The following is a 27377-nucleotide window of genomic DNA, read 5'->3' as shown; positions in this document are numbered from 1 at the left end:
ACTCCTACCATTATAACAAATAATACCAGAATAATAATTAATTTAATAATGCCATAGTTATCAATAAACCACTTGCAACAGACTAGTGGGGAAAAAGAATTCTACAAGTTTGCCTTCAAATGCTATTATTAATATGGTAAAAACTCATTGTTTCAACTTGTAACATAAAAAGTCTCAGATCCTTCAGAAATTATTTCTAGTTCCATCACAAATATTTTTCCTAACCTATTTTTGGAAATATATGTCTAGGAAGCCTTCTGTATTCTTCCAAACACTACAGATTTGACTGCTATTTACCTACCATTACTGAAAATACTCAAGAAAAGCACTATAAAGTGCAGCAAAAGGAAAGACAGAAAATAAGGAAAGAGAAAGAATTACATGTATTACTGTTTATTTTACAGTAAGATTCATGGAATAATACACTACTGAACACAAATAAGGTATGGACAGATGGAAACAATGCAACGTATGCAATCATGTTATTATATTGTTTGGTTTCCCGACATTATCAGAATGAATCGTCTGTTTCAGCAAAGGCATGTTCACAACCTCTAGAGAGATGGCTTGTGTACCAGAAGGAACGTAGCCATGTAAGTATGATACTCTGCTTGTGTTAACATAATATGCTACTTCTCTATGAAGTTAATTATGTCTAACAAAGCAATGTACGAATTATAGCTACTCTGCCTCCAGAAGAAAGCACGGACAACTCCTTCAGAAGAGAATAAATAGAACATCTTGGTAAAACAGCTTATGACCCAAGTTATTTCCTTGTTATAGTCCAGTTTGGAACATTTGAAAACAGTTTTTCTCTCTTCTCTGTTATTTGCAACATACAATACATAACAGCAAACTGTGTGAGTACAGTGGCAGAACTCATTTGCAACGGTTCTCCCAACCCTAATTGGCACCTGCTATTGGCTAATTCAGTACGGTTCACAAAATGTAACCAACCTTTTTAATTTCTAGCATTTTACTGAATTATTATTTAAGAAAAAGCATTTCATTTCAGAAGCAGCTGAATACAACTGCATTTACTCTACAGTCAGAGATAAGATATTTTTAAATACCTGTTCTTTGATACTGGCAGGGGAAAATTTAAGAGATCAAAAGAGGGAGTGGAAAAAAAGGAAAGGAGGGAAAAACCACCATTCTCTTCTGATCCTGAAAATGAAACTATTTGTAATCTAACTTCTGGTATTCAGAAACTGCTCTAAAGGTAGGGTCTGACTAGAATCTGCTCATCCCCTTCCTTACCAAAGTACTGGCATTAGCTCACTTCCCTCCTACTCTTAACACTAGTTTCTAGTCATCCATTCACTCCTTGTATGTCTACATGTTATTAGTGAGTTTCGTTCAAAATGTTAAGTGTTCAGTTCTTAATAATAATTATTTAAAAAATTTTGAGGCACTTGATTTTGATTTGGTTTGCTTAAGCACTTTGCCATATTACTCATGTATGGTTATTAAATGTTCTTCTACCGCTAAAGAAAACTGATTATGTTTTTTAATTCCATATTATTTACATCTTCGAAGAGAGCTGTCCTTTATGAAGTACTTCACACATATAAGGGAAAAGCTCACCACAGCAAGACTTCTAGACCTGACTGAAAGTAGAGATTCCGTTCACTGGAACACCTACAACGTAACCAGCTGTCTGTACAGCAGACTCATAAAACTGATGTTTACACATAGTCAGGAGATCTATGATAAAGGGCTGCCTTTGAAAAACAACCGGCAGAAGTGAATTCTTAGATACAGTTTAAAATACCAATTGAAAAAATCTGAAAGGACTAGCTGAATAAAATACTGTGAGTTTTTTTCCTGTGAGGACACCTCCCAGAAAAATAAGCGTATCAGATTACAATAGTGATTTCAATTGAAGATAATTAAGTGCATTAACAGAAAGACATTAATAACGACCCCACTCATGTTATTATTTTTCTATCTCTTCCTTTTTACTGATGGTTCTGTCACAGTAGTTATCTGGACAGTTTTCAGAAACAAGACTTAAAAAAAAGGACATTAAAGTCTAGTTATTTTTAGAGGTATTCCTAGAGATGGGATTGAAATAAAATTCTGTAATGAGACTCTAATGCTGCAGCAGAATGCCCATCTCAAGTGGAGCAAAGAGAGTAAGCAAAGTTAGTAGAAGAGGTGGAAAACCTGGAGAACTACATGGAGCAGTAGATAAAAGTCTAATACAACAAATCTGATTAGCAGTGGCAAAAATACCTTGCCTAGATTACTGATGGCTAGACTATTCTGGGTATGCAAGAAGCTCTAGATAAAGGAAGCTTAGACTAGCTCCACTGTTTGAAGACAGTTTAGAAATACCTTTACTTCATCAGTAAGGTATGATTCACTTTGATTCAAAAACTTGGATATTAAAGAGCTTTGCATGTCTGGCTAATAACACTGTTACCTGTAAAGCAGAATCAGACACAGCTGGATAGAATTTTAATATATCCTTGCTCTGAAATCTGCTACAGCAACCAATGCCCATGCAATACTACAGTTATAAAATTACGAAATCAACCAGAAAAGAAACCTTCAACTACGCAAAAAGACAAGGAAAGTAAGTACTCCTCACAGTGAATTGAAAAAGAGTATTTCCATTACATCTTGCCTTCAAAGATGGCCATCTCCCATAAATATGAAAGATGCCTAGCACTACAGAGTGCCTGCACAGTAAGTCCAGTGTTTTCCTTGGAAGTGTTAAGAATTTTTGTATATATGAAGAACTGGGTAATAAAGCTTGGTGGAGTCATTGCGCCTGCTGTATAGATTATGCATTTACTTTAGTACGCACACATACACACAGAGCAAATTTGGATAGGATTGTACGTGTCCAGAAATTTAGGACAGACTTAGCAAGACCTGAATATCTATATAATGTGGGATCAAAAATGCTATCAGAAAGGTTCAGCACAGTTTTACTATTCAGAAGCATTCAATACTTCCATTCACAGGGACAGATGTTACATCAAAAAAGGTACGCTGGGCTTCACCAAGGAATGCAATGTTTCAATATCCATATACCCAGCATATTCTCACAGGCTACAAGGCTGCCCATTGAGAGACTTTACTCACAGTTAGTCAAATGCACTCTCTGGCATCCCAAAGCATAGGCACTTGAGGAAAGAGGGGGGAAAAATCTCACAGCACAAAAACAATCTTTAATTTATGTGAGCATAGTTCTACAATCAACTTATGTTTATTTTTTCATATTGCATCAAATCCACATGACAAAATATTTTGAAATAGTTCATCCAAGTTGCTTGTTAAATATTGTACACCCAGAATTACCTTGAATTCTTTTGAAATGTTTTGTCTGATTGATTTTGGTTTCCTTCAGCTTTGCATCTTGTGGTCAACTGAGTTTAGGTCCAAAGAAGGACAAGGCTTTTCCTTCAGCTGGGACATTTATAAGGTTTTTCTCATGCGGATTCTCTGGGACACAGTAAAGTCATCAGCACATGCTGCAAGTTTTCCCTCAGGCAGAGAACTTTTATGGTCTCTGTCCTCCACTCAGCCATTTAATTCCATAAAACTTACAGGAGCTTAATTATCTTTAAAAACCTCTACCTTGCTCATATGTGGTTAACATCACTCCACTGATGGAAGAATTTCTGAGTTGAGGCAAGGGCAGAGACAGAAACTCACATCACAGAAAATCAGATCAAAACAGTTTTTCTAATACAATCCAAAGGAGAGTATTATACCTTGCTAAATCTTGGAACAGAAAACCTTTCACATTCTCATCTTTCCAATGTTTAACATTTTTCTTAGAATTCAAATTCATGCAGTTACAGTTTACACAAAAACTATGTCTTTGATGTTAAATGGCAAGTATGTTTCCACCCTTTCAAAATGTGGGAAAAAAAACCTGGAGAACATGAAAATAAGCATCTAACAACAGACAGCAAATAAAAAATTTTAAAAATTAGAAACTCATGAGAGTTTCTACCATTTAATTTGTATTTAAATGGCTGTAGTTGTAATATTTATTTTTGAAAGCTAAATAATTCTAGCTAATACCAGACCATAGGATCAAAATTTTGATTGCATACTCTCTGTAATTGTTCTTTTAACTGCAATTCTACATCTTAAATCACTGGACTGGTTAAACATACATTAAACGTACACTAAAACATATGCTGTGACACTGCTGAAGCACAAGGATCCTGCAAAGGAGGTATTTAAATGCATTCCATGCATCCTACCTGGGATTTAGAATTTCATATAGGTAGCTTTCTGTTGTTCTTGTGTTGATTTCTGCAAACCCAAGTGAAAACCAAGTAACTACTCCAGACAATTAACCATGCCTTAGCTGCTGAATCTTGGACAAAACCCTCAAAACTAGAAATTTCCATTTAGATTAGCAGGTTTCTATTTATGTGGCCCAATTTTCCAAAGCATCATGTACTCAGAAGCTTCCACTAAAGATAGCCAAAGGATGGTCCAGATACCAAAAATGGGATGATCTTTAGTCAAGTTTAACTGATTCTTCTGACACACCTTGCTTCTAACATGATAAATATTATCTGCTAACATCTCCAATGTGTAGATGTGCCTAAGCGCTGCATAAAGGAGGGAAAACAAAACTTTCATAAGCCAAAGAACTAACACAGGTGGAACAGTTTGCTTAAGCTAGACACTTAATTCAGATTCATTAATTCAGATTCAGGGCTTAACTTAGCTGGTGAAGAAATAATGGGCTTTGAATGTCTCCAGAAGCAGATCATCTCTGCATAACTGCTTCCTAAACTCAAGCAGACAAGATCTTTATTTACAGATACTCAAAAGCACATACTGCTCTTCACTGACCACACAGGAAGTCCTTATTTTAGGAGGACTACTTTACTAGGCACAAGTGACGGTACACTAAGGTGCTTAGGGCTACATCAGCAAGTAATACAGCACTACAGGAATAGATCAAGGGCATCAATAGTTGGTGTGGAGATCACAAAACCTACACTGTATCCAGCTCCAAGATTTTGCTGCAGCCTGGACTTAGCCCAGTTCTCCGAAATGAAAGACCAACTACATGCGGGTCAAACCTGTACCTACAATCAGTCATTGGTTTGGACCCTCATACCTCCATTACAAGTTGGTGCTCATACAGTACAACTAGTTCAGTTTCCTCCAAAAGTATTCCAGTTCATGTTCACGAAACTAACCAACTCATGGTAAGCAGGGACAGCTGGGGGCTTTGCTCCAAAACTATACTACTTCTCTTAACACTCACACTAATGTAGACACAGGCTAAATCTCCGCATCTCACTACGGCCTCCCATCCTTCCCTCCTCTCTTCTACATCCCTGAGTAGAAATCAGTCATTTGAGTTACTACCAGTGCCTTTCTTCCCCATTTTACTGACTGGTATTTCAAAACATGTCAGGAACTTAGCATTTTCAGAATATGAGCAACTTCTGCCAGATGTGACTGATCTTGGCAAACAACTTCAAAAGTACATTGTGGTGGAGTGACAGACAGACAGTATAAGCTCTTTAAGATCATTTATGAAGTCAGTCAGTCAAAAAATGGTTACTCACAATCACTGGCTTTCCCATATTACTGCCTATAGGAGCTATGCTTTTATCCTAAATGTCCTTAACAATGAAAGGCTTTAGGGAAGACCTTAGCATAAACCACACTTCATACAAAGTTTCATATTTACTTATTTTGAGATCTTGTTTGAAATAGAAATGTGTATGTTTTCAGCCTGTTATAGTAACAGATTGTAAAAAGTGGCCAGGATGTGAACATTTTAAAACTGTGTAGGGAGAAAACACAGTACAATTTTAAAGAAACTTTTATAAGCACATTTACTGCATGCATTGCAGTTCTATGTGTCTGGACATCATTTACACCTTCCCATTTTTTTTTCTGCAGTACCGCCATCCTACCAACTACAGCTCATTTCTTCAAACTTCTCTCATTAGCTGTAATACCAGAAGTGTTTTGCTTAATTGAGCTTCTTCCTTTCCATGAAATACTGATTTTTTTTACTTCCATAAGTAACGTATCAATAGTAGCTGAACATCAGTGATGTTCTAGCTGCTATAAACTGCTCCTTCTTCACACAGGTTCCTCAGTCCAGTAACTGGTGGTTAGTATTTCAGTCACTGCACCTGTAGCACGTAGGTATACAACACAGAGACAAATTCCACCATCAATTATCATAGTTACATGAATACAGAGAACACCAAATTCTTCAAGAAAAAGGTGAAAAAGACAGTTATACAGTAAAGCACCTAGAAGTTCCCATATGCCAAAATGAACCCCCTTGCTGTTCACACTTTCTGAAAGCTAGACAAGATTTGCATAAATGCATATTATTATATGACATTTAACTAAACGGGCAGAATACTAGGAGTTCCTGTAATACTTTCAGGAAAACAATAAAGTTAATTTACCTGCTTACCACTATGGGACAGAAGAGATTAATTTATATTCTGAAGGAACAGAATGTACAATAGGTGATGGCTAACCCAACAAGCTTGTCTTACTGTGAACACACCATCAGTGTCTCTTGCCGTAAGAACATGGTTATTCCAGATATTTAGGGAGGACCAAGAGATGGACATTTTTAACTGGTTTGTGCTTTGAAATTACAAACTAACTGCTTTATCTCCTGGTCTGGCAATAAGAAGTAAGTGTCCTGTCTTCATCTTCACTCGCTCTCCTCCTAACAGAGCTCTGAAGCTTTTCCTATGAAAGCTGTAAATACTAACCCTGTCAGCAGACTGGGGCTTGTCTTTCCTCCAAATATTCCTCATGAGGATCTAAGATGGTCCTTGTTCTGCAGTAAAGTGACAAGCTGCAACCCCAGTATCGCCCCAGTTGCCAACCAATATAAGGAAATATAAGCACATTCCTTTTGCTACTGGGAGTGAAACGTGTCAGGCCCACCTCTTCCCCATCCGTTACTTCACAAAACCGTTCTTCCCTCTCAAAGTGACAACTTCCAGTCAGTAGCTATCTCACAGTCCTGAAAATTAACAGTCCAGATGTAACAAACAAAATAACTACAGAGATCCTAAGAAAAGTAAGACATTTAAGGCTGGGATGTTAGCTAACATAAGCCAGGAAATTTAAAACAGAAATTGAAATTTCAGTCTTAGACAGACATTTTGGCACAGATTTTGAATGATTTTCCTTTGAGTATTGTCAGTCAAGATCCTCACTCCCAGGACTACACCTTCACAGTACATTCCAAATATATACAACATGCCGAGATGCTCTGAAATTTGATCATATTTGCATTTGGACTGACATCTTCTTGTAATACGTTTGACACTGAGCACTTCTGTAACAAAGAACAGAGCCTATTTCAACCCAAGTCTTTTCCAAAGAATAATGGGCAACTACACATGAATGAATAAGTGAACAGTTTGCTACAGCAATGAAAGCCTCTGAAAACACCAAGTTTGCAGGCACCAGATGGAAGAAGAACATTACTGCAATTCCTGCATCCCATTGTGTAACAGCCAACAGAGCCGTTAACGCTTCCTGGTGATTTCTAAGCTTTTTAATGTGCTTTCCTTTGAAGGTGTTTTTTTCTGTGCCCTGTCAGTCTGCAAGCTAGGTTCAGCTGTCTGGGAAAGAAATTATATTGGCAAGCTATCAAATAGGGAAAAATACAAAATATAGATGGAAATAAATATAATGATCATATTACAAAAATCATTAAATAGACACAAAGCCTACATTATAAAGTATGACCTGTTATCTACAGCACAAGTCTTCCACCTCTTACAAGCCGCAGCTTTCTCTTCTGTACCAGAGACGTCTGCCTTTCCGTATCTTAATCATTTATCCCAGAGAAATGTCTATCTCATGATCCCAAGGTTTTTTTACACTTTATCTTTTTCAGAAGCAAACTTAAATCTTCTTCAGCATGACATTACATCTTCCTTCAAAATTCAGAGCAAAATGGTAAAAGATGTTTGAGTCAATTCAAATTACTTAATTTCCATTGCTACCACCACAGATCATGCAAAAGCTATGCATGCAGCAAAATACTCCCAATTACAGACATCCATTTATGCTAAGCAGTGTATTTTCTTGTCCCTAAACATCTATGAACATTTAAACAATGTTCCCTTTGCTTAGTATGTACTACTGTATAGAAGATACTGAAAGAACTGAGTGCCCCATCTAAATTATCAATAAGCATGTCTAAGCGATGCCTGAACTAGCCCCTGGCAAACCAGAGCAGAAAGATTGCACAACATTAATAATCTGAATTCAAGTAAAAAATACTTGCTATGTACTAAAGATATATTGTCTTAGTCATTCAGGAATACACCTATCTCATACAAATTCAGAGAACCAAGTTAATTTCTGCTGTAAACCAGAAAAATAACTTTCAAATTGGGGTGTTCATAATAACATTCGTACCAAATTTTAACACTCTGCTTTGGCAGTATCATGTTGAATACCAGTTGAGTATCAAAAAAAAGTCTTATTTTCATAGCTACATTTTTAAAAAAGGTATACCAAGACTCGACTCCTAAAAGGTAAGAAAGCAGTGTCTCCTCACTGTGTGTTTGCCGATACGCCCCCATCAGTTATTCCTGACAACAAAGTATTTTGTATCTCTACAATGTATTTTCCTGCAGCAGAAGTTCCTAAATCTCCATCAACTTCAATGCTCTTTAGTTATCTCTAGGAAGGATTAGACCTCAAAATCACACACAGATTGTACAGTACAACTATGTAATGTCCTCAGTGAACACCGCATTCTGACCTTAGGAAGAAAGCTAAATTGCTACCTTTACAGTATTCACATAAAAGCAGCAGTGGCTGCTTTTTAATTAATAAGGCTAACAAGATTTGCAGCATAGAAAGATTTATCATGCAGAAAAAAAGTATGAGACTGCATTTTTTTCCAGAGTAGGAAATTATAACTGTTCCTTGTAACAAAGGGGAGAAAAGGATTGTTTTATGATCTTGAGAGTGACCCATGTGAACAGTTCAGAGACAATGATGGTGAGATGGTGTTGGGGAGGAAACAAAACTCACAGTCAGACCTCACAGCTAAAAGGACAGTAACAATGAATTTTCTGCAAAGCACGGACATGTGGAAGTTTGGCCATTTTGCCTGGTTCTCAGGAAGCCACTGCTCACTCTAAGGCTCTAAATCCGCAATATTCACTCCAAGCCAACATGACCTGTGTGTTGCAGGCAAACAATCCAAACACACTGAAAGATGAATCATGTAACACTGCTAGAAAATACAGGCACTTGGCCAAAATAAAAGTATTTCTCCAATACAGATGAGCATTGTCTCCAGAAAATTAGAGCATAGAATACTGTACCAGTACAATTTAATTTCAAAGAAACAAAGGCAGGCATATATGTGAGACTGGCAACACAAAGTATTTTGAGGTTCACCATAAAAAGGAAAATGCTAACAACTGACTGGATTGTGATTTTGTTTCCTTTGTGGTAAAGCAGTATTGACAAATACTATAGTGTCATGTTTCTTGTTTGTGAGCTAATGCCATAAACATTTGAAAAATACAGTCTGGACAAAAAGACAATACTCTGCCCAGAGTTAGGGCAGCACATCATTAGACTGCCCCTGGAGCAGCCAAATGCTGAAATTATGATTAGGGTTGTTGCAATCTCCCTCAGGACTCCCTTGCCGCTCTGGGAGAGAGCAAACTAATCTACACCTGGCACAGCATATACCACCCAATGTGCTGGGGCAGCAATGCCACCCAGACTGCTGGGAGCAAGGCTCCTTCTCCTTCACTCTGTCCTTCCCTGTTTGCCACCATCACTAATTTATGACGTATGTACGGGCATAAAACAGAAGTACACTGTAAAATCCAGGCTTCCAAAATGTCACTCATGATTCCGGCAGCTCTCTCATATCTCCATACCCTACAATGGCCAAACCAAAATATAATTCTGTAGCATTTCATTTCAGAAGTATTTCTGTTGCTCAAAAACACCTCCCCTTTACTTTCTTAAGGCCAGAATGTTCCAAACATACACAAGTAATTGTTTTTAGGAATGCAATCTTTCTATTTTAATCTTTCTATTATATTTAACATCACTGTTAGTTTCAATGTACATGCTTGGAGCATAATCTTTTTGCGTATCTCAGTGCTTAATCAATTCTGAACTACCACCAATACATATTGTGTTCTACTGAACCCTGAAGTGTATACTCTTAGTACAGAATGCTCACAATTTAGAGATAAAGCCAACTATGATAGTAAAATTCAACAGTAGTGCATGTGGGTCTTTTATGCATTCCATAAACATAGAAGTTTTTAACCATATGCCCACCCCACTTATGAGTTGTACTGAGTAAAAACACTGTAGTGTACAGCCTCTTTCAACTCCTGAACAATCTAGTTTTGGAGGTTTAACTGGGGAAGTGTTCGGTATCTGCTTGCTCATAGGTGATGAAGAGTCACTGTATCCTACTGATATGCTCCCTCAAAACTTCATTTCCATTATCCCCAAGAACAGCAATGCTTAGGAAATGCCAAAATGATACTACGTTACAACATGCACTAGTTGTAATATGTTAAAAAATATAATAATGATGCCACAGTGTGGCTGTATGTGCCACCGTAAGTACTGTTGATATGTCCATCACTTCAGTAACTCTTCCACTCAATTTGAATCTTTTTTGGAGGGAAAAAGAAAAGGGCGGAGGGGAACGGACACACAACACAATACAGCATAACAAACCCCACTGTTATTGTGAATGTTCCTTTTAAAAATTAGTAAATCTACAAACAAGTGCCTATTTTTATAACAGTTTTTCTTACTAAGACTAATATAGTATATTTTTAAATTGAAAACAGAAAAGCAGATTTTAATTTCTCACAAGTCTTTCCACTGATGAAACTGTAAAAGTTGGAATCTCTGGATCAGGGCATGGGAAGCATGTGGCTATCAAAACATTCGATGCAAAATTCACGAAGACTTGTAAAAAAAAATACACTACCCTAGCAAGCTGAGAGGGGAAGCACACAGCCCAGGAACATAAGTATCTGAATGCGTGGCCTACATACCACTGACACTTCTGTTATATATGCAATTACAGCTTTAATGTAAATCAGTCAGCATAACTTACACGGCAAAGACAACTGCTGTTGAAGTCCACCCTGTCATTATTTCTAAAAATTAAAAAAATGAGATTGTAAAAAAGAATTTTATTTTATAATAAAGGTATACATGAAAAGAAAGACTGTACATTTATGAAATTAAATCTTACTTACAAATTATTTAATTGTATTTTAAATTGAAAAATTACAAAAGTTTAAAGACTTCAGTCTGGATTTTTTTTTCTAGATGCACTAAAATCACACATTTTTCAAAACAACTTTCTAGATGTCATGAATAAATGCATTAAATAGAAATAAAATAAAAATACTTCTTTTTAATACCTATAATATATCATCACCAGGCCAAATGAGGGAGCTTATAAATAATTTTGTCAGTGGCATTAATGGTCTCTCAAAGATCAGATTCTGGGAAAACCATCTTCACTTACCATGTGTGCTCTGTGTGCGCTGTATCTATAGCTATATGTATAGCTATATCTATACCTATACCAGTCTCTATGTGTGCTCCATAGGAAATGAGAATTTATTTATTGCAGAAGGAAGACATTCTGCTGGGATTACACCATGCCTTCAACTATGGTAACTCTAACTAAACTGTCATATTCAGTTACTAAATCTGAATTAGAGCATCTTTTCCTGTGTTTAATGTAGCATTTATTTGCTAATATTAAGCAATAACACTGAATACTAAGACAAGTGGACAAAAAGTTCAAAACACTGTATGCTAACATCTAAACTAAAAATAAATCACCTTTGGAGGTCATATGGCTTCTTCAGTTCTCCCAAAAGCTTCATAATTATATATATATATATATATATTTGCTTTGATACAATTTCTACTGTTTGTGAAAACTTATTAGGTATATCTTACTGTGTAAAACAGAACAGCAATCAAAGAATATACAAAATAGGTAATTCAGATCAAAGTCCCAGAACCCACAATGACAGTCAAGCCAACAGCATGTCATCAAAGCTGTTGAAAACTAAATGTAACTACTGCTAACAAGATTTGCCAGGACACCAAAGTGACACAAAAAATTATCTACAAAGGTCCGTGCATGGGAGACAAAAACTTCCCATGTCTCCAGAACTTGACATAAGCAGCATTTAGCCTCTTCCATGAAGACTAAGACATCCCATCAGTGAAGGAACCCAGAAGCAAGACATATCTAGAATTCAAATTACTTGTCACTACAGCACTCTACTGAGGTTTCTCCAGCTCAAGAAAGGGGTGTAACGTTGAAGTTTCTTCCCGCCTTGGTATTTCTAAACAATGTCACTCTTTTGCCAAGCTTTTTCATGTACAAAACAGTTAATAAAATCCACACCATAATTTTTTTGTGTGGTTCAATAAAGGCTAATTCCATTTTCAGATTAATACATTTTTATGCAAAATCACAAGCAGCATTACTGTATTTTGCAACACACTAGATCTCCTTTAGAATACGTGGTTTCTTCATTTATTTTTTTACAGGTTTCCATCAACAATTTGGGTTTCCTTTCTGTGATCTGGTATTTGAAAAGGTTGCTGGTATATATGCTAGACAATGAAGCACGAAGGAATTTGGAAGATGGGGCCAAATACTGGCCTGGCTAACATAGAATTATGGGGCATTAGCATGTACTGTTGCCCAGCGAAGGCTGACTAACAGCACTATGGGCAGCAGCACCAAAGGAAGAGCTCACTCCCTGGAGACCTAAACGAATTGGAATAGGAAGCCAAGCATGATGAAAAGGGTCCAAGCAGATCCAAAACAAACTGAAATTAAGAGTATTTCCTTCTCATCAAAGCTACCAAAGCTTCCCACATCAGTTTTTCAAGGGAAAAATTCTGGGTTGAACACAGATGGCAGCATGATTTACTTCCCTTCTCAGAGCAACAGGGATTAGGGGTAAACTCACCTGTTCTTAGCGACTGCACTGCTCTTAAGCTTGGATCACTCATTACAAACTGATGTTTTAGGTGAGTATGTAATAGTTTATTTTCTCCCTTTTTACTAAGGTCTTTTCATTATTTTCTGCAATGAGTGCTAGATTCCATTAAATGTATTTACATTTTTCTCCTTAAGTACTGTTGCTGGGTTTCTACTTCACATGTTTCAACCATCCAACAAATATGGTGGTTATGCAAATGTTTACACTGAATTCATCTTATTTAGGTTTGCACCAAAAGAGTTGTTCTTAATTCTAAAAACACTGGATTTGTTTAGAGAAAAAGTGATTAATAATTACTAAGAATGTAATTTTCTAGTTATAAACTGAACAGCACAGCTAAACAGCAAATCACATTGTATCATGAAGTTTAAGATAGATGTCAGACTCTTTCCCATGTCCTCCATCAGGCAGATCTTCACCAACACTAATGAACATCTGCCAGTAAAGGTGGATTCCATGTAAACGTAAATACGTAACTTAACATGTTTGTGAAGCTCATCAGGTATTAACAAACCAACATTTCCAACCTGCCCACTCCTTCAACAAGTAGCAATGGCTCTAGCTTCAGAAATGGTTCCACGCTGACTCACTTCTGCAATACCCAGAAGAGCTGAGACAAACCACACGCAGGAATTATTACTCCAAGTTATTACTTCCCTTGAGCTATCTGAATACCAAACAAAAAGAATGCATAAAGTGAATCCAGATTTTCCTATTTTACTCTTTTAGAACATAAGCTCTTTGAGCCAAGAGGACTATCTTCATTTTGAATTTTGTACCATATTTTCACATTATCAACAATTCACATAATAATGTATGTAATTGTTCTGTCTTTGCTTAAAATGTGTCTACATAGCACTTAACAAAAGCTGAAGCAGGATGATGGTAAATACTAAAGTCTAGAATGAAAGGCATCCTTTCAGTGCAGTTGGCGACCTGGCTTATATTAAAGTGAGTGAAATACTCTTTTTTTTGTAGCATTCTAAGCACAGGCAGGAAAAACTATTCTCTTCACTGTGACTTACTTGAAGTGGAACAAAATAGGATGACTGAAAAGGGAAAAAAACCCACAAATATAGAAGGGTAAGATTCCAGTTTCACTGGAAGCAGAAGCTACTACCTCACACAGTCAAGATTCCAGTGCCACAGCACCCCTCAAAACCAAGCCCAGGTTAAGTTCATCAAACTTAATACTCCCCACAGCTGGTCACCTTTGCATCTCGTTTCAATGAAGAGCTTGTGATGAACAACTTATATGAATCTCTCTTATAAATTTAAGTAGTATAAGACTGTCAATAACAAAATAGTTGAAAGATATTTCCACATATAAGTTACACAAAAGAAGAAACAATTCCACGTTCATTGATACAGACCCTGACATATCTCTTGGCAGGACAGATTTGATTTGGATCAAGAAAGAATATACGCTGAAAACTGTTGTTGAATTAGCCAGAACAACAGTATGGTGGTTACACAAGATTTATGCTGTCTACGGAAAAGTATAAGTGACACTCATTTGGCATAAAGTCAGCACAGAAAGGCAACAATTGATTCAATAAAAATTTAACCAGAACAAGACTGCAACTTAAAAATTTTCAAATGGCACCATGTGTTTGTATCAGTTCCTTGCTCTGCATCTCATGATGATTTTATTTTATTGGAAGATACTCTTAAAAGATTTATAAACTCTTCAGCTCACATCCTAGGGACCAAATCTGATCTCACTGGCTAGAAGGGTATCCTTCACAAACTCAGTCAAAAGTTTGTTTATGGCTAGTCACAACATCATTAGTAGTTTCTGTTTACCAATCTGGACGTTAAAACAAACATCTTGATTACACTAAACCAACATAAACCACGGAATGACATTCCAGAGGAACATTTTCAATTCTTTTCTAGTAAGATGGCAAAGGGAAAGACAGGGTCTGCATAAAACAGGATCCCCAGGCACCTGCTTAGATAAACAGTTTGACAACTCAGTTACTGCCAAGTATAAAGAGAGAAACTTTCTTAAACTGCTCTAAGTAGATATTATCATATCAGCATACCTGTCTCCAGATACCTTTCTTTATACTGTCAGTGCATCTACGTGGACATAAATGCTTTTTTACATCTACCTTCATCTAAGCTGGGTCATTTCAATACAAAGAGTAAAACCCAACTGATGGCACTTATACTGTACCCACTTACAACTGTGAGCTTCTCACAGCTCCCAATACCCTATACAGTCCTCGTATGAGTTCATAAGGTAATTCCTATACTGCCTGGGACAGCTCAGGAACTAGCAAGAGTGCGTCTGCAAACTAGCAGATATCAAAGGTTCACTGACATGCAAAAGGATAACAAGGAGACAGTCTGAACTCTGCAGGCTTGCCAATGCGCTGAAGGAACCATCAATTAACTATTATGCATATGACAGAACCCTTCAGTTCCAGAAAAGGGAAAACCTGCTTCATACAAGATAACATGCCAACTTGGTGCAGTACAGCACAATGGCTCCCAAACCTGTTCTTAGCTTCTGCCGTATTCCTGCTGGTCCTACAGAGCAGGCTGCCTCCCATTACAGCAACCTACTGCCAATCAGCTAATCCTTACTATCTCACAATACCTGCAATACAGGAACCTCTGTGCAAGTAAGAAGTTCCAACAGGAGCTAGAATGCAGCAACTCACACCGCTATATCACCCCCAAAAAAGGACTCTGGCATACTACCACGTGCAGATCCATTACATGCACTAACTGTAACTGCCCAGTCTGACAACCCCCAGTATCACAAAGGCCATAGCATTTCACTACACAAGCAGGCCAGTCTCAATGTAAAGACTTCAATCAAGCTTAAGTCAGTGTCAGTTGCTCAAACAGTTTATCCTTAAATCCCTTTTTTTTTCCTCCTGAGTTGCTGCTTTACAAAATACAGTCCTCTACAAAGTACAAGCTTTGCTGTCACAGTGAAATCTTGGTCTCAGAGAAATCACCAGCAAAAATTGCTCAGATCCATATTTTGTTGTATGAGATTCAGATGACAAAATGCAGATATCCAGGTTAACCACCTAGTTTCTCTTGATTATCAGTGAAGAAAATCAGACACTTTTAGACTCACCTTCCTCCTAGAGGAGACACCTAAAATAGTTTGACTGACTTATACCTCAACATGCTTTCTTACCTCTTCAGGCTGAAACAAAGATTTAAGTGACAAGCTCTATATTGCAGATATCTAAAATAAGCGGAAAGAAACCCACACACAATTTTATTCTTGGTATTCAGATGAAAATACAACTTGTATAAATGGAAGCAAGCACACCACGTAATACAGACTGCTCTGTAGAAAAGACCAGAATACATAGTTATTCATCGCTCCTTCACCAGAAAGGCTTCAGGTATTTAGATACCAGACAATGAGATGGCAAGTTGGAAACCTTAACTATCTATAAGACCAATGAGCCAAAATAAACAATAAATAATTTGATCAGGTTCCCTGGAGAACCCATAAGATTAGTACATTTTTGATACTGTGATAACTTATTTTCTATTTGAATAAAGTTACTTCAGGTATTCTATTTTCCCTAACATTATATGTATTGTTAGACTTCAGTATCCCTTCACAGATTAAAAATGAACAGAACAGTAATAATATTGCTTCTTTGCAGTTTCAACATCCTAATTATACTCTTCGCTACAATATACTCACTGATTTATTCAACATCACCCCTCCCCTGATGTGTCTTTTGTTCAACTACTTAAATAGGAGTTAAAGCCTCACGATGGATAACTTTCCTGTATTTCCACCCAGCTTCAAAAATCTGTCTTCTAATTTTCTTCATAATTTTCAGCTTGCCTACCAAAACTAACTTTCTATTTGTTATCTCTGAATTGGATTCACAGGAATAGGAGAAGAAAATCTTGTGGCTTCTTGTACCTCATCATATACTACAGTACATTTTTTCCCTTTTCTTTTTGTCAACACTGTTACTAACAATGGATATTGACCACTGGGACCTTACTTTCCTTATTTTCCCTTTCTTTCTGTTCCTAGTTAGTTATCTTATGTAAAATTGTGTCATATGTCCTATCACGCCTTGAAGAAGATGATCAGACTACTGAAAGATGGAAATCTCTCTAATACGACACAAATAGTAGAGATACAATATAGAAAAATCTAATTATAACAGCAATTCTGGAACTGAAAATTGTGAAATATGCAAGTATCAGACAATGGCCAATTTTTTTTCCAAAATAAATTAAAATTCTTGTCTAGAGCTCCATTAGTCTTCAAATAGAGAGAGAGAGAGATTTTCTAAGGAAAAAAAATGCTAAACCTTGAATGCATATAACCAGTGGAAATCTTTCAAAGTTCTACCAAAACCACAACTTTTGCTGAACTCTATGCATCAGAATGGATTTCAATAACTAATTGAAAGAGATGCAGTAACTCCATTAACACCCATGTGATTTATGGGTGTAATGTGTATTTTTACAAAAACAAAACCTATTTAAGTAACAGAGCATTAGAACAATGCAACAAGACTCTCACATGCAACATCTGCAGAAAAAAAAAATGCATCTTATACATACACTGCTTTGCCTGAGCAAATTTATCCCCCTCTGCAGTCACCATTTCCATCTTTCTTCTAGTGTTAAATATATAGTCCTACTTTATGTATCCATAGAAAAATTCATTTTCCAACCTATTGGTGTGCTTCTCCCACTTTCTAGATTAAATAAGTTTAACAGCCTGGTTACCCTTCAGTCCAATGACGAATATAAATTTGACATAATTTCTATTAGGCAGTGAGTATTTTGGAGAGGAAGCTTTTTTTTTCCTTATGCACACCCTCAGGTCTCATAACCTAGAAAATTTTCTAAGACCTTTTGCTTGCTTCACTCTTACCTTTACTTTCACTACACATGAACAAAGGCCTTCTCAAAGAGAACCAGCTAGCGATCAAGGTCCCTTCTAACCTAGACATTTCTATGATTCAAAACATGGAAATCTTTCACAGTATTTCAGTAGGTACTTACTAGTTGGTACTTACTAATATTACTATCTTGATAAACCACAGTTTGGCCCGGAATCGTATTTCAGTCTATGAAAGACTGTTTATGATTACGTTTGAGTATATTAAAGACTCTGTTTCAGTATGTTACAGGCTCTGAAGCCCTTTTTGTGTTGTGGTACTTTGTCTATAGCTGATACTTCTTTCCAGAAGGACTCAACAGCTTTTTACAAGATGTTCCTTTACAATATGCTCTGTAATGAAGATTCGATTCATTACTAAAATAAAGTCAATCGTCAAAAACCGTTCTGAATGTAAATAAAAATCTGTTCTTACAAGTCAGGACAAAAGCATACAAACACTGCTGCAGTGACAATTAAGTAACAACTTCTGAAGCATTGATATTAGCCTTAATTTTAAGAAGCATTAGAATTTAAATTAAAGGAACACTTTAAATGCTTCAGCTACCCTTCAGATAACTTACGTACTATACTTATAATTGGTACTTATCAAACATATGCAAGCAAAAGATTCTAAAGATTATATGGATTTCAATTCATATCAAAGCTGGTGTTATCAGCAATGAAGTTGTAAAATTTTCTCTCGCTCTCTTTTTTCTTTTTTTTTTTGTTAGTAGTTTGAATAAAGTTGCCATACTGGTAACAGAACCATGTCTTGTTTCCAGCTTACTTATGTTATGTGAACCCTAGGTGTCCATCATGGCACTCTGAGTGACTAAGGTGCTGCTTCAGTCCAGTTCTGTACACGCACTGCCTAGCCAAATAGAACATAAAGATCATTCTTCTACCTACTAGTAAAAGTAATGCTCATCTAGCCAGCCAACTGCTTTCACAAAATTTTTAAGAAACAAATACTTTTTGGTATCTACCCCTCTTTAAAATACAGCTGAAGCCTGCAGTGAACTGAAAAAATCAGTAGAAATAACTAAATTACAGACTAACATGACAGCATGATTGTTTTAAATGCCATTTCCTTCGAAACTAGGCCAAAAGAATACTCATTTCAGACCCCATATCGGAGTCTCTGTGGGAGAAAAAAAACCAACAGTGTGCTGATGAAAAAGGAAAAGGAATTGATGCAGAACAAGGTAACTGAAAAATATTCCATAGCCATCTACTCAACAGTTTATAATATATAGAACACACTGTTTTCAGTCAATTATAATCTAAGCTTTCTTTTTGTATTTACGATAACAACATAACAAGGGAGTGAATTTCTACTGTTTATATCTTGATTAGTCAGTAAACTGGAAGTCTTAACACAGAATCAAACAAGCAAATAATTATTCAGATAAGCTCACCCTGAGTTTAATGAATGGTTTTCATTTTCTGGAAGAAAGTTTACTCTCCTTCAAGAATACAAAATCTATTTTATTTCCTACCACCAGTTTCAAAAAAATGCTCAGTATTTTAAGTTAGTTTCACAGTAAAAAAGCATACACCCAGTATAAAACTCTTGAACGTAACTTACTCAGTAAATATCACTTCAAAATAATATTATCCTCAAGAAGTTTTCTGTGTTTTAATATTTATCTCTAAAATAATTAAACCTTGATGCTTACTCTTTGTCCAGAAAAGGCAAGTTTCCTTAATGTTAGTGAATCAACATGCAAACAAACATTATCCTTCAGTGAGGAAAATACATATATAAAAAATGCTGGAGCCTTTGCATTTCCTCCCAGTTTTCATCACCAATATAGCTATGAAACTGAACAAGTACAACTGTAGGAAGAAAAATTAACAGCCACTGCTAACTTAAGTTCTGTAATCCTTCTGGAGGGACATAATTTAATAGTATAGTATTTTTTCAAAATTCTGAAAATTATTTATTTTATAAACACAAAAGTCTAAAATGTGTACTTACTTCAACATGTGTACATAACATTTGTTCACAGTTATCATTGTTTTTCTCCTTGAGATCTGGTGGGATGTTTCTGTTTCTTACTTGGTAGTGTGTTTTACTAAGATAACCATCACCAAGGTCCTGTGTTCAGAAAACAAAAAATATTTTCTGTAACCAAAATGCTAAATGCCATCACTGTTCTAGAAAATAAACAGAGCATGCTATTTAGGCATAAGCTCCAAGTCTTTTTATAGGCACCAATGACTGCATTGCTTCTCAGTATCTTCTCACAGGTATTTTGCACTAGTTCTTGGTGTTAAAGGAAGTCAAACACCTGAACAGTAAAAATAAAATTTAATATAGCTACTAATTGAATAAGACAACTGCTACCTGGAGATCAGGATGAGTGCCAGAGAACTGGAAGACAGCTCACTAAGGTCATGAAGAGAGGAACAGCTATTAACATTTTTTACCTATTTCAAGCAATGAATTCACCCCAGTATAAACTTCCCAATTCTTGCTAGATTGGTTTATTTTTGCTCAGTTCGCTCCCATCAAAGTCCTCAAAAAAACCAAAAAAACTCGTTTAAACAAGACACTTCAGAACTTATGTGTGCAGTCACAGTTTGTTCCCTTCTCTTAATCACCTCTGAGGGCCAAAGGTAAGAGAAAGCTGTACCTTCTTCCAGTTCCCTTTTTATCATTCTGCTTCCCAGGCCGCATGGTCTACTGTTGTAAAAGACCCTTGTGCAATTTCAGAGTGGCAGGAGAAGGTTTTAGGAGCTTTTCCCCCTTGCTGACCTGACTATCCACACACATACATAAACATTATTTTTTTTTAATTAGAAGAGAAAAAAAGTTTAATAACTGATCACTGGAAGAACATACACTCTGAAAGGGAGAAAAGAGTATGCACAACACAAAGATCAGTAGTTGCACGTTAAGAACTTATTTCTCAAAGGAAACAAATAAATCAGGGGTTTATTAGCTGTTTCATTATGTTTTATTTTAGAGAAACATAGAAAGCACATGTGGAACATCTGATGAAAAAGGATTCTATTCAAAACAGTCTCTATATAAAATTCATTACTGTAACACTAAGCTGCTTGACAAGGCTGCAAATTTAACTATAATTCAACTCCGGTTAATCTGTCATTGCTGACAGTTTATCTCATGTATTCTGACCTTTCAATCAACATAGGTTTTATTCTGACACACTAGTTCTCTCTTTTCAAGGACAGTATAGAATATATGTACCTCCAAAATCACTATGGGCTACTTGTTTGCTTTGTTCTTATGAGTTTCACACATAAAAAACAGTAATGGTCGCTACATGTATTTTTGTCCATGAATTTTCAAGCATGAATCATACTATGAGCAATTACCTTGCTCATAACTTCTCCTACCACATGCCTTATTTTCTCACTAAATCTCATCAAAAGCATGAATACGCCAAACTGTGCTGGATGTTCTAGCTGCAGTATCAACTGCAACCTGTGCAGTGAAGAATTATGCAACAGTGACAAAAAAATTAAGCTTAACGTGGTGATACCAAAGCCACTTTTCTCACTCTCAAGTCTCTCCTGCAGCTTCAAGGGAGTGTCAGCAAGAGCAAAGCGACCTGCATAGGTATTTATCTCCCTACAAGCAGCGAAGTACTACCGCCACCCACAGAGGTAAACGCCCCCAGGCACAATGAGCTTTGCCAGAGAAGGGCTGGATGTAACGTTCACCTCCCCGAACCAGTTCGTCCTGTCAGCATAAAAGAGCCAAGCTCCATTGCCTTTAAATTCTGTAGTATTTGAGTGCCATGAAAAAATATCTATGGATAGACACAAACATGAAGTTAGCAGTCTCTGCATTTGAGAGCTGTATGTCAAAGGCTAGAGGAGAGGTAGCAAGAAAGAGAAGCACCCTTCCTGTTGCACTCCCTGTAGTGTCACGTATCTTGTACACTTCCACCCCTGTAAATAAATCGATACTTTAACAAGGACTTTGATCTCATTAAATGTGGAAAGGGAGTCCATTTCTATTCCAGCTGTCTTGTGAGCATCATAAACAAAAGTGAACTAATAAAGCCTTTGATATGATTACTTAGATTAACCTAACTAGATATGAAATACATAAAGCAGAAAACAAACACGGGACAGCCTTCACACCCTGATTTAGCTATCCATCCCTGAACACAGCACCCAAGTTTAGCTCCATCAGGTCCGACAGCAGAGGTGCTCTTGGATTTTTTACCGCTTTCTTCTTGGGGAAAAAAAACCCACCAACACAGTTTATAAAAATAACATAGTTTAGAACATTTCACTCACAGTTGTAAATACAGTGTTCTGCTTTGCCCATGTGAACTTATGCCACAAGATCCAGCTCCACCAAAACAATGAGTATTTCATCATCTAAATTTAATCTCTACAGAAAACATGGGAACACAAGAACACAGTTCTACTGGTTTACTTGTGTGGTCTTATTGCTATCAATGGGTGTATTCACGTGAGTATGGAATGAGGAATGAGATCCAAGTGCATTACATCAGCAAAATTACCCACAACACATATGTTGGTAAAAAAAAAAAAAAACAACAAAAAACCACAAAAAGACAATGAGACATCTTGTTAACAAAAAGCTTCCTTCCCAGACTACACACTATAAAAGGATGGTCTCAATAGTCAGGTTTTTATCACACACTGAAATCATGGAGTCACCAATTAAAAAAAAAAAAGATTCTTACATTTTTTTTATACGTGAGAACAAAAATCTACCTCATTCTGCTATTTCCAGCAAAGCTTCCTATTTCACAGTAAGTTCAAACTTTGACCCACGTATTAAATTCCCAATAGAGGCTTAAAGCATCTTTCTTTGTTGAATAAATCCGCACAAATATAACCTTGGACTGAAATCTAAAGTTTCAAATGGTTGCCTGTAAGAAAGGGTGCATTGTAACACTTGGCTAATATTTGCAGTCTTTTAAAGACTTCTAAACAGAATGCATCTAAGCCAAAATCCTGCTTCTTACTGCAATTCTGTTTCATCAGTGATGAAAGGGTTACAAATGCTAATGGACAATGACTTATCTAGAAATGATGGCATACATTTACCCTGAGACTTCCTGCATTTCAAAATGGTACAAGCATGGTTTTTCTCCCCAAAATTCATGAAAGCATGGGAAACCACTAATTAAAGTGGCAGCAGGGGAAGCCAGGGAAGCTATAGCAGTAAATTTTCTACAGCACAAAGAAGTAATACACAGATAATAATGAGTATTCCAAACCATCCAATACAGAAAACTGGTCAGAGAAGCAAATAAACCTACGAAAACCTATATTGCTCACCCATCAAAAAAAGCGTGGCAAAATGAAATCCTAAAACAGTGTGAATTTACTAATAGATGGAAAATAACAGAAGCATACAAAGTAGAAAAAGCAAGTATTCAAAATCTTTCTGCTATTACAGAACAAACACAAATCACGTAGCCATAACCCATAACTATTACAAAGGTTTTAGTACAGCAGTGGTTAAGCTGGACACTAGCATGAAATGGCTATCATTAGATATTTTTAAATCAGTATGTAAGAAATGCTGATCTTATTTAAGTCTTCGAGCACTGTGGAAGTTCAACTGAACTTTGGACAAAGCCAGCATAAATCTATCTATTTTTATATACTGGGTAGAAATATATTCAATAAATGTAGTTATTTTTTAAGAAAAATAGACTTTGTCAGGTAACTTAAAAATACGTGTTTGGTTGATAAGCATAAAAGTTGTAACAATATATGCTCAACTATTGATTCCATCAGCAGAAATTAAAAAACTAAAATAATCCCACACTAATCTGACATACACTAACAAATGAAAAAATGATTAATTCATAGATTTCAAGTGTAACTTAAAAAATAGAGAATGATCATAAAAGAAATGATTCTAATGGTGTCCTGTGGGACTAGTCTTGGCCCCATGCTATTTAAAATTTTGATTAATGACCTAGAAACAATATGTAATTATTGTTGGTGAGGTTTGAAAATTACGGGGAAGCAGCAAATAATAAGGACTGATGATTAATACAGACAGATTGTTCAGGTTGCTGTATGCAACTAACATGTATTTTAATACAAAACATGAAGTCACACATCTAGAACAAAGACTATGTACTGTTTTAGCTTAAAGGTTTAAAGTTATCCTTCAATATATAACCACAAGCACTTGCCCAGAGTAGGAAGGTTTGAATTTCACAGTGATAGCACATTCATTGTCTAGTTCTGCTCACAGCTGAGAAAGGATTTTCATATACTGGACAGTATTCAAAGGAGATCCACAAGGATGATTAAAATACTAGAAAACATCTAACAGTCAGGGAGCTCAACATGTTTTGCTTTTACAATGACAAGGTTAAGGTCTGAAACTGAAGTCCCAAAACAGGGAGAATTCTAATAAAAGGCGGCTCCTCACCTTAGCAGACAAGGTGTAACTACCAATGGCTGGAAGATTAAGCTGGGCAGTTAAATTTAGAAGTAACAGTGTTTTGGGTTTTTTTAAATAGTTTAATTTTAAGCATAGCCAACCATTCAAAAGTCTTGTCAAGAGCTGAGACTGTTTTCCCATCATTGGAAATTCTGAAAATGAAGACTGCATAATGCCTTAAGAGACATTTTCTGATCAAGATCGAAATCACCTCAGGTAGTCCTACACCTCTGTTACATAAGCGGCACTAGACTATCCCAGCAGTTTCTGAATTCACAAACCCTGTTCAATACATGTACTGGCCTAAATCCTCATATAAACCACCTATGCACTATTTTGGTTTTGGACCAGCTGTGTAAAATGCCATTTATTTCACATGTTGTAAACTCCCCTGAAGGATGTTTCAGCTTGTGGTGTTCTCAACAGCTCAAAAATGTCAGAAAATGCCAGCAACGGTACCTAAAAAGTACCACTATGATTATTTTACCTTGGTAGTTCTCCACTCCCAACCATCTCCTATTTGCTGTGAACGTTTAATAAATTCTTCACAGTACTGCTTGAATCTTTTTTCTTCCAAAACAAAGTCCTCTTCACCAGCCATGCTACAGGACATCTGCAGAGCAAACCAAGTATTACTAATGACAGATAAAATGAACACTAAAAACTTTCACTGCTTTACAGCAACTGAATAGTAAAACAACAAAGCACTGGGGAAAAAAACAAACCAGTTTCTTTAGGTAAAACAAAGACACATTTCTACAAGTACATTAGAGAATCATAGATTGGCGAGGTTGGAAGGAACCTCTGGAGATTTGTCTAGTCCAATCCCTCTGTTCAAGTAGGGTCAACCAGAGCAGGTTGCTCAGGATCATCTGCAGTTGGCTTTTGGTTATCTCCAAGGATGGAGACACCACAACCTCTGTAGGGAACCTGTTCCAGTGTTCAATTACCATAGCCATACATAATTTTTCTTCTGTTTAAATGAAAATAATTAATGTATCATTTGTGCTCATTGCCTCTTGTGCTTTTCCTGCATAGTACTAAAAAACGTCTGGCTCCATCTTCTTTACTCCCTCCTATCATGTATTTATATACATTTATAAGATCCCACTGACCTGTCTTTTCTCCAGGCTGAAAAATCCCAGCTCTCTCAGCCTCAACTCACATGTCAGACACACATAATCATCTTTGTGGCCCATCACTGGACTTGCTCCAGTATGGCATTGTCTTTTTTGTACTGGGGAGCCCACAACTGGACACACAGTACTGTAGTTTTGACATATGCTTCCTTAGCAGTATGGTTCAACTGGCGACCAGAAACCTGAATCCACCTGTGGGCTACTTCCATGGGCCTAGCATCTTTCTGTTGGGGAAACTGAATGGCTCACAGGAGCTTAACAACTGTAGTGTTTGTGGCCTCAGAGCCTTCACGATGGCCAGAGTCCAGCTAATGCAACTGTTCCTTCTCATGCCAGCAGGCCAACATGGCTTCAGGGGGTTATAGCCCGCTTCAAATGATCACCTTCCCTGCCCCTCAAATGTTGTCCTCCCAGGGTCTTAACAGAAAGATTCTCTCAGAAAATCTGGCCAGTTTTTAGTTTTTTACCCCTTTCAAAAAAGATGTATCATTTTCGATGTAGCTGTTTCGATATGTTCATAGACATCAGGCATCACTGCAGCACCACAAATATTCAGTAACTATTACACCTAGAGCACACCTTTTCCTAACAAGAAATACAAAGGGCACAGCACCTCATACAATGTTTGTTATTTTTCAGGATCCGGCCCTGCATCACAACATCATCCTGCCTGCCCATGACATAAATTATCTAGCACTTGAACATAAATTATTTTCAATGGCAGTTAACCCAAGCCCCAGTTACTGTTTGTGCTATCAGCATGTCAAAAAAGAGGAAACGTGGAAAACCGACACTATAAATGTTTCTGTGATACTCAAATTCCCCAGTCCAGACGACAGACTGCAAAACTGCGGCACGGGCACGTAATGAGTGCGTATCTCTCACACACGTTTTCAGGAGAGTTACGTGCTTTAGGAAGTGAGCGGCTGTGAAGGGATACCAGGCTGCGGGCACCTGTGCAGCGCACCTCCCTTTCTTCCTTTCTGTAAACTACCCCGAAGAGCGGCGAGCAGACCCGAACCGACTGTCCCACTGGCCACGGGCGGCCGCAAGGCCAGGCCGCCTCCTCCGTGCCTGCCGAGCCCCTCCCGCCCCGCCGGGCGGGTGCCCCTGGCCCTCGCCCCCTCACGTCCCCCGCCGGGTCCCGCCGACCGGGGCAGGTAGGTGGCGCCCACCGGCAGCACCGTGCGCGGGGGTAAGGCAGCGGCGGGGCCCGGGCGGAGGCGCGGGCGCCCCCGTCCCGCCTGAGGCGAGGCGCGGCGAGGCCCGGCGCAAGCCGCGAACGGAGGGAAACGGGGACGCAGCTCCGAGGACACGGCGCCACAGAAGGGTGCAGGGGAAAGTGGGAGCGAGCAGCCCCACCGCACCGCCCTCCACGTACCGTGCCGCCCTCCTCCTCCTCCTCCTCCTCCTTCTCCCTCCAGCTCCGCGCCGCACACTCGCCCACAGCGCATGCGCATTGCCGCGGGCCGGGGCAGCGGGAGGCGCCCTTCGCAGCCGCGCGGGGCGGGAAGCTGTGGCGGGCGGCGCCGGGTGTGGATCGGCTGCCCCCGCCGGCCTCTGGCCTTGCGTAGCCGCTGTGTGAGGCGATGTATGAGTCGGTCGGGCGTGGGCGTTTCCAGCAAGCCTCTGGAAGGGCCCTCCGTTCGCCCAGGACTGCTGCCCGCCTCCACCTACCGCCCCCAAAAAATATTAGACCGAGATAACGGTAGTTCAGGCTGGCCGTCTTCCAGGAGTTCGGCAGTGCCAGTTTTTATCTCAATGTTTCTAATCGGTTTCGCCAACTTAATTGCCCTTCTTCCCCTACCATGTAGATATGTAACGTTACTACTTTTCCCTGTCGAAGGTGAGGAGGGGGTAACATGAAGTTGAAATGGCTG

The 27377-nt window shown here is 37.8% G+C and overlaps 1 protein-coding gene across 2 annotated transcripts in view; it reads right to left on the bottom strand.

Moving 5' to 3' along the window:
* Positions 1-26995, bottom strand: part of ATG10 (autophagy related 10) — a 90103-nt gene extending 63108 nt beyond the window's left edge. Inside the window, exons 1-3 of one of the 2 annotated variants that reach the window (XM_056324120.1) lie at positions 26879-26995; positions 24846-24971; positions 19919-20038 (exon numbers count right to left, since the gene is read on the bottom strand). In XM_056324120.1, the coding sequence (XP_056180095.1) occupies positions 19919-20038; positions 24846-24971 (246 nt within the window). In that variant the 5' untranslated portion in view covers positions 26879-26995. The remainder of the gene's footprint in view (positions 1-19918; positions 20039-24845; positions 24972-26878) is intronic. The other variant, XM_056324119.1, reaches the window with a different exon arrangement.
* Positions 26996-27377: the final 382 nt, after the last annotated feature.

The sequence above is a fragment of the Falco biarmicus genome, chromosome Z (assembly GCF_023638135.1).
Source record: "Falco biarmicus isolate bFalBia1 chromosome Z, bFalBia1.pri, whole genome shotgun sequence".
Classification (NCBI taxonomy): Eukaryota; Metazoa; Chordata; class Aves; order Falconiformes; family Falconidae; genus Falco; species Falco biarmicus.
This window is presented reverse-complemented; position numbering and strand designations above follow the sequence as displayed.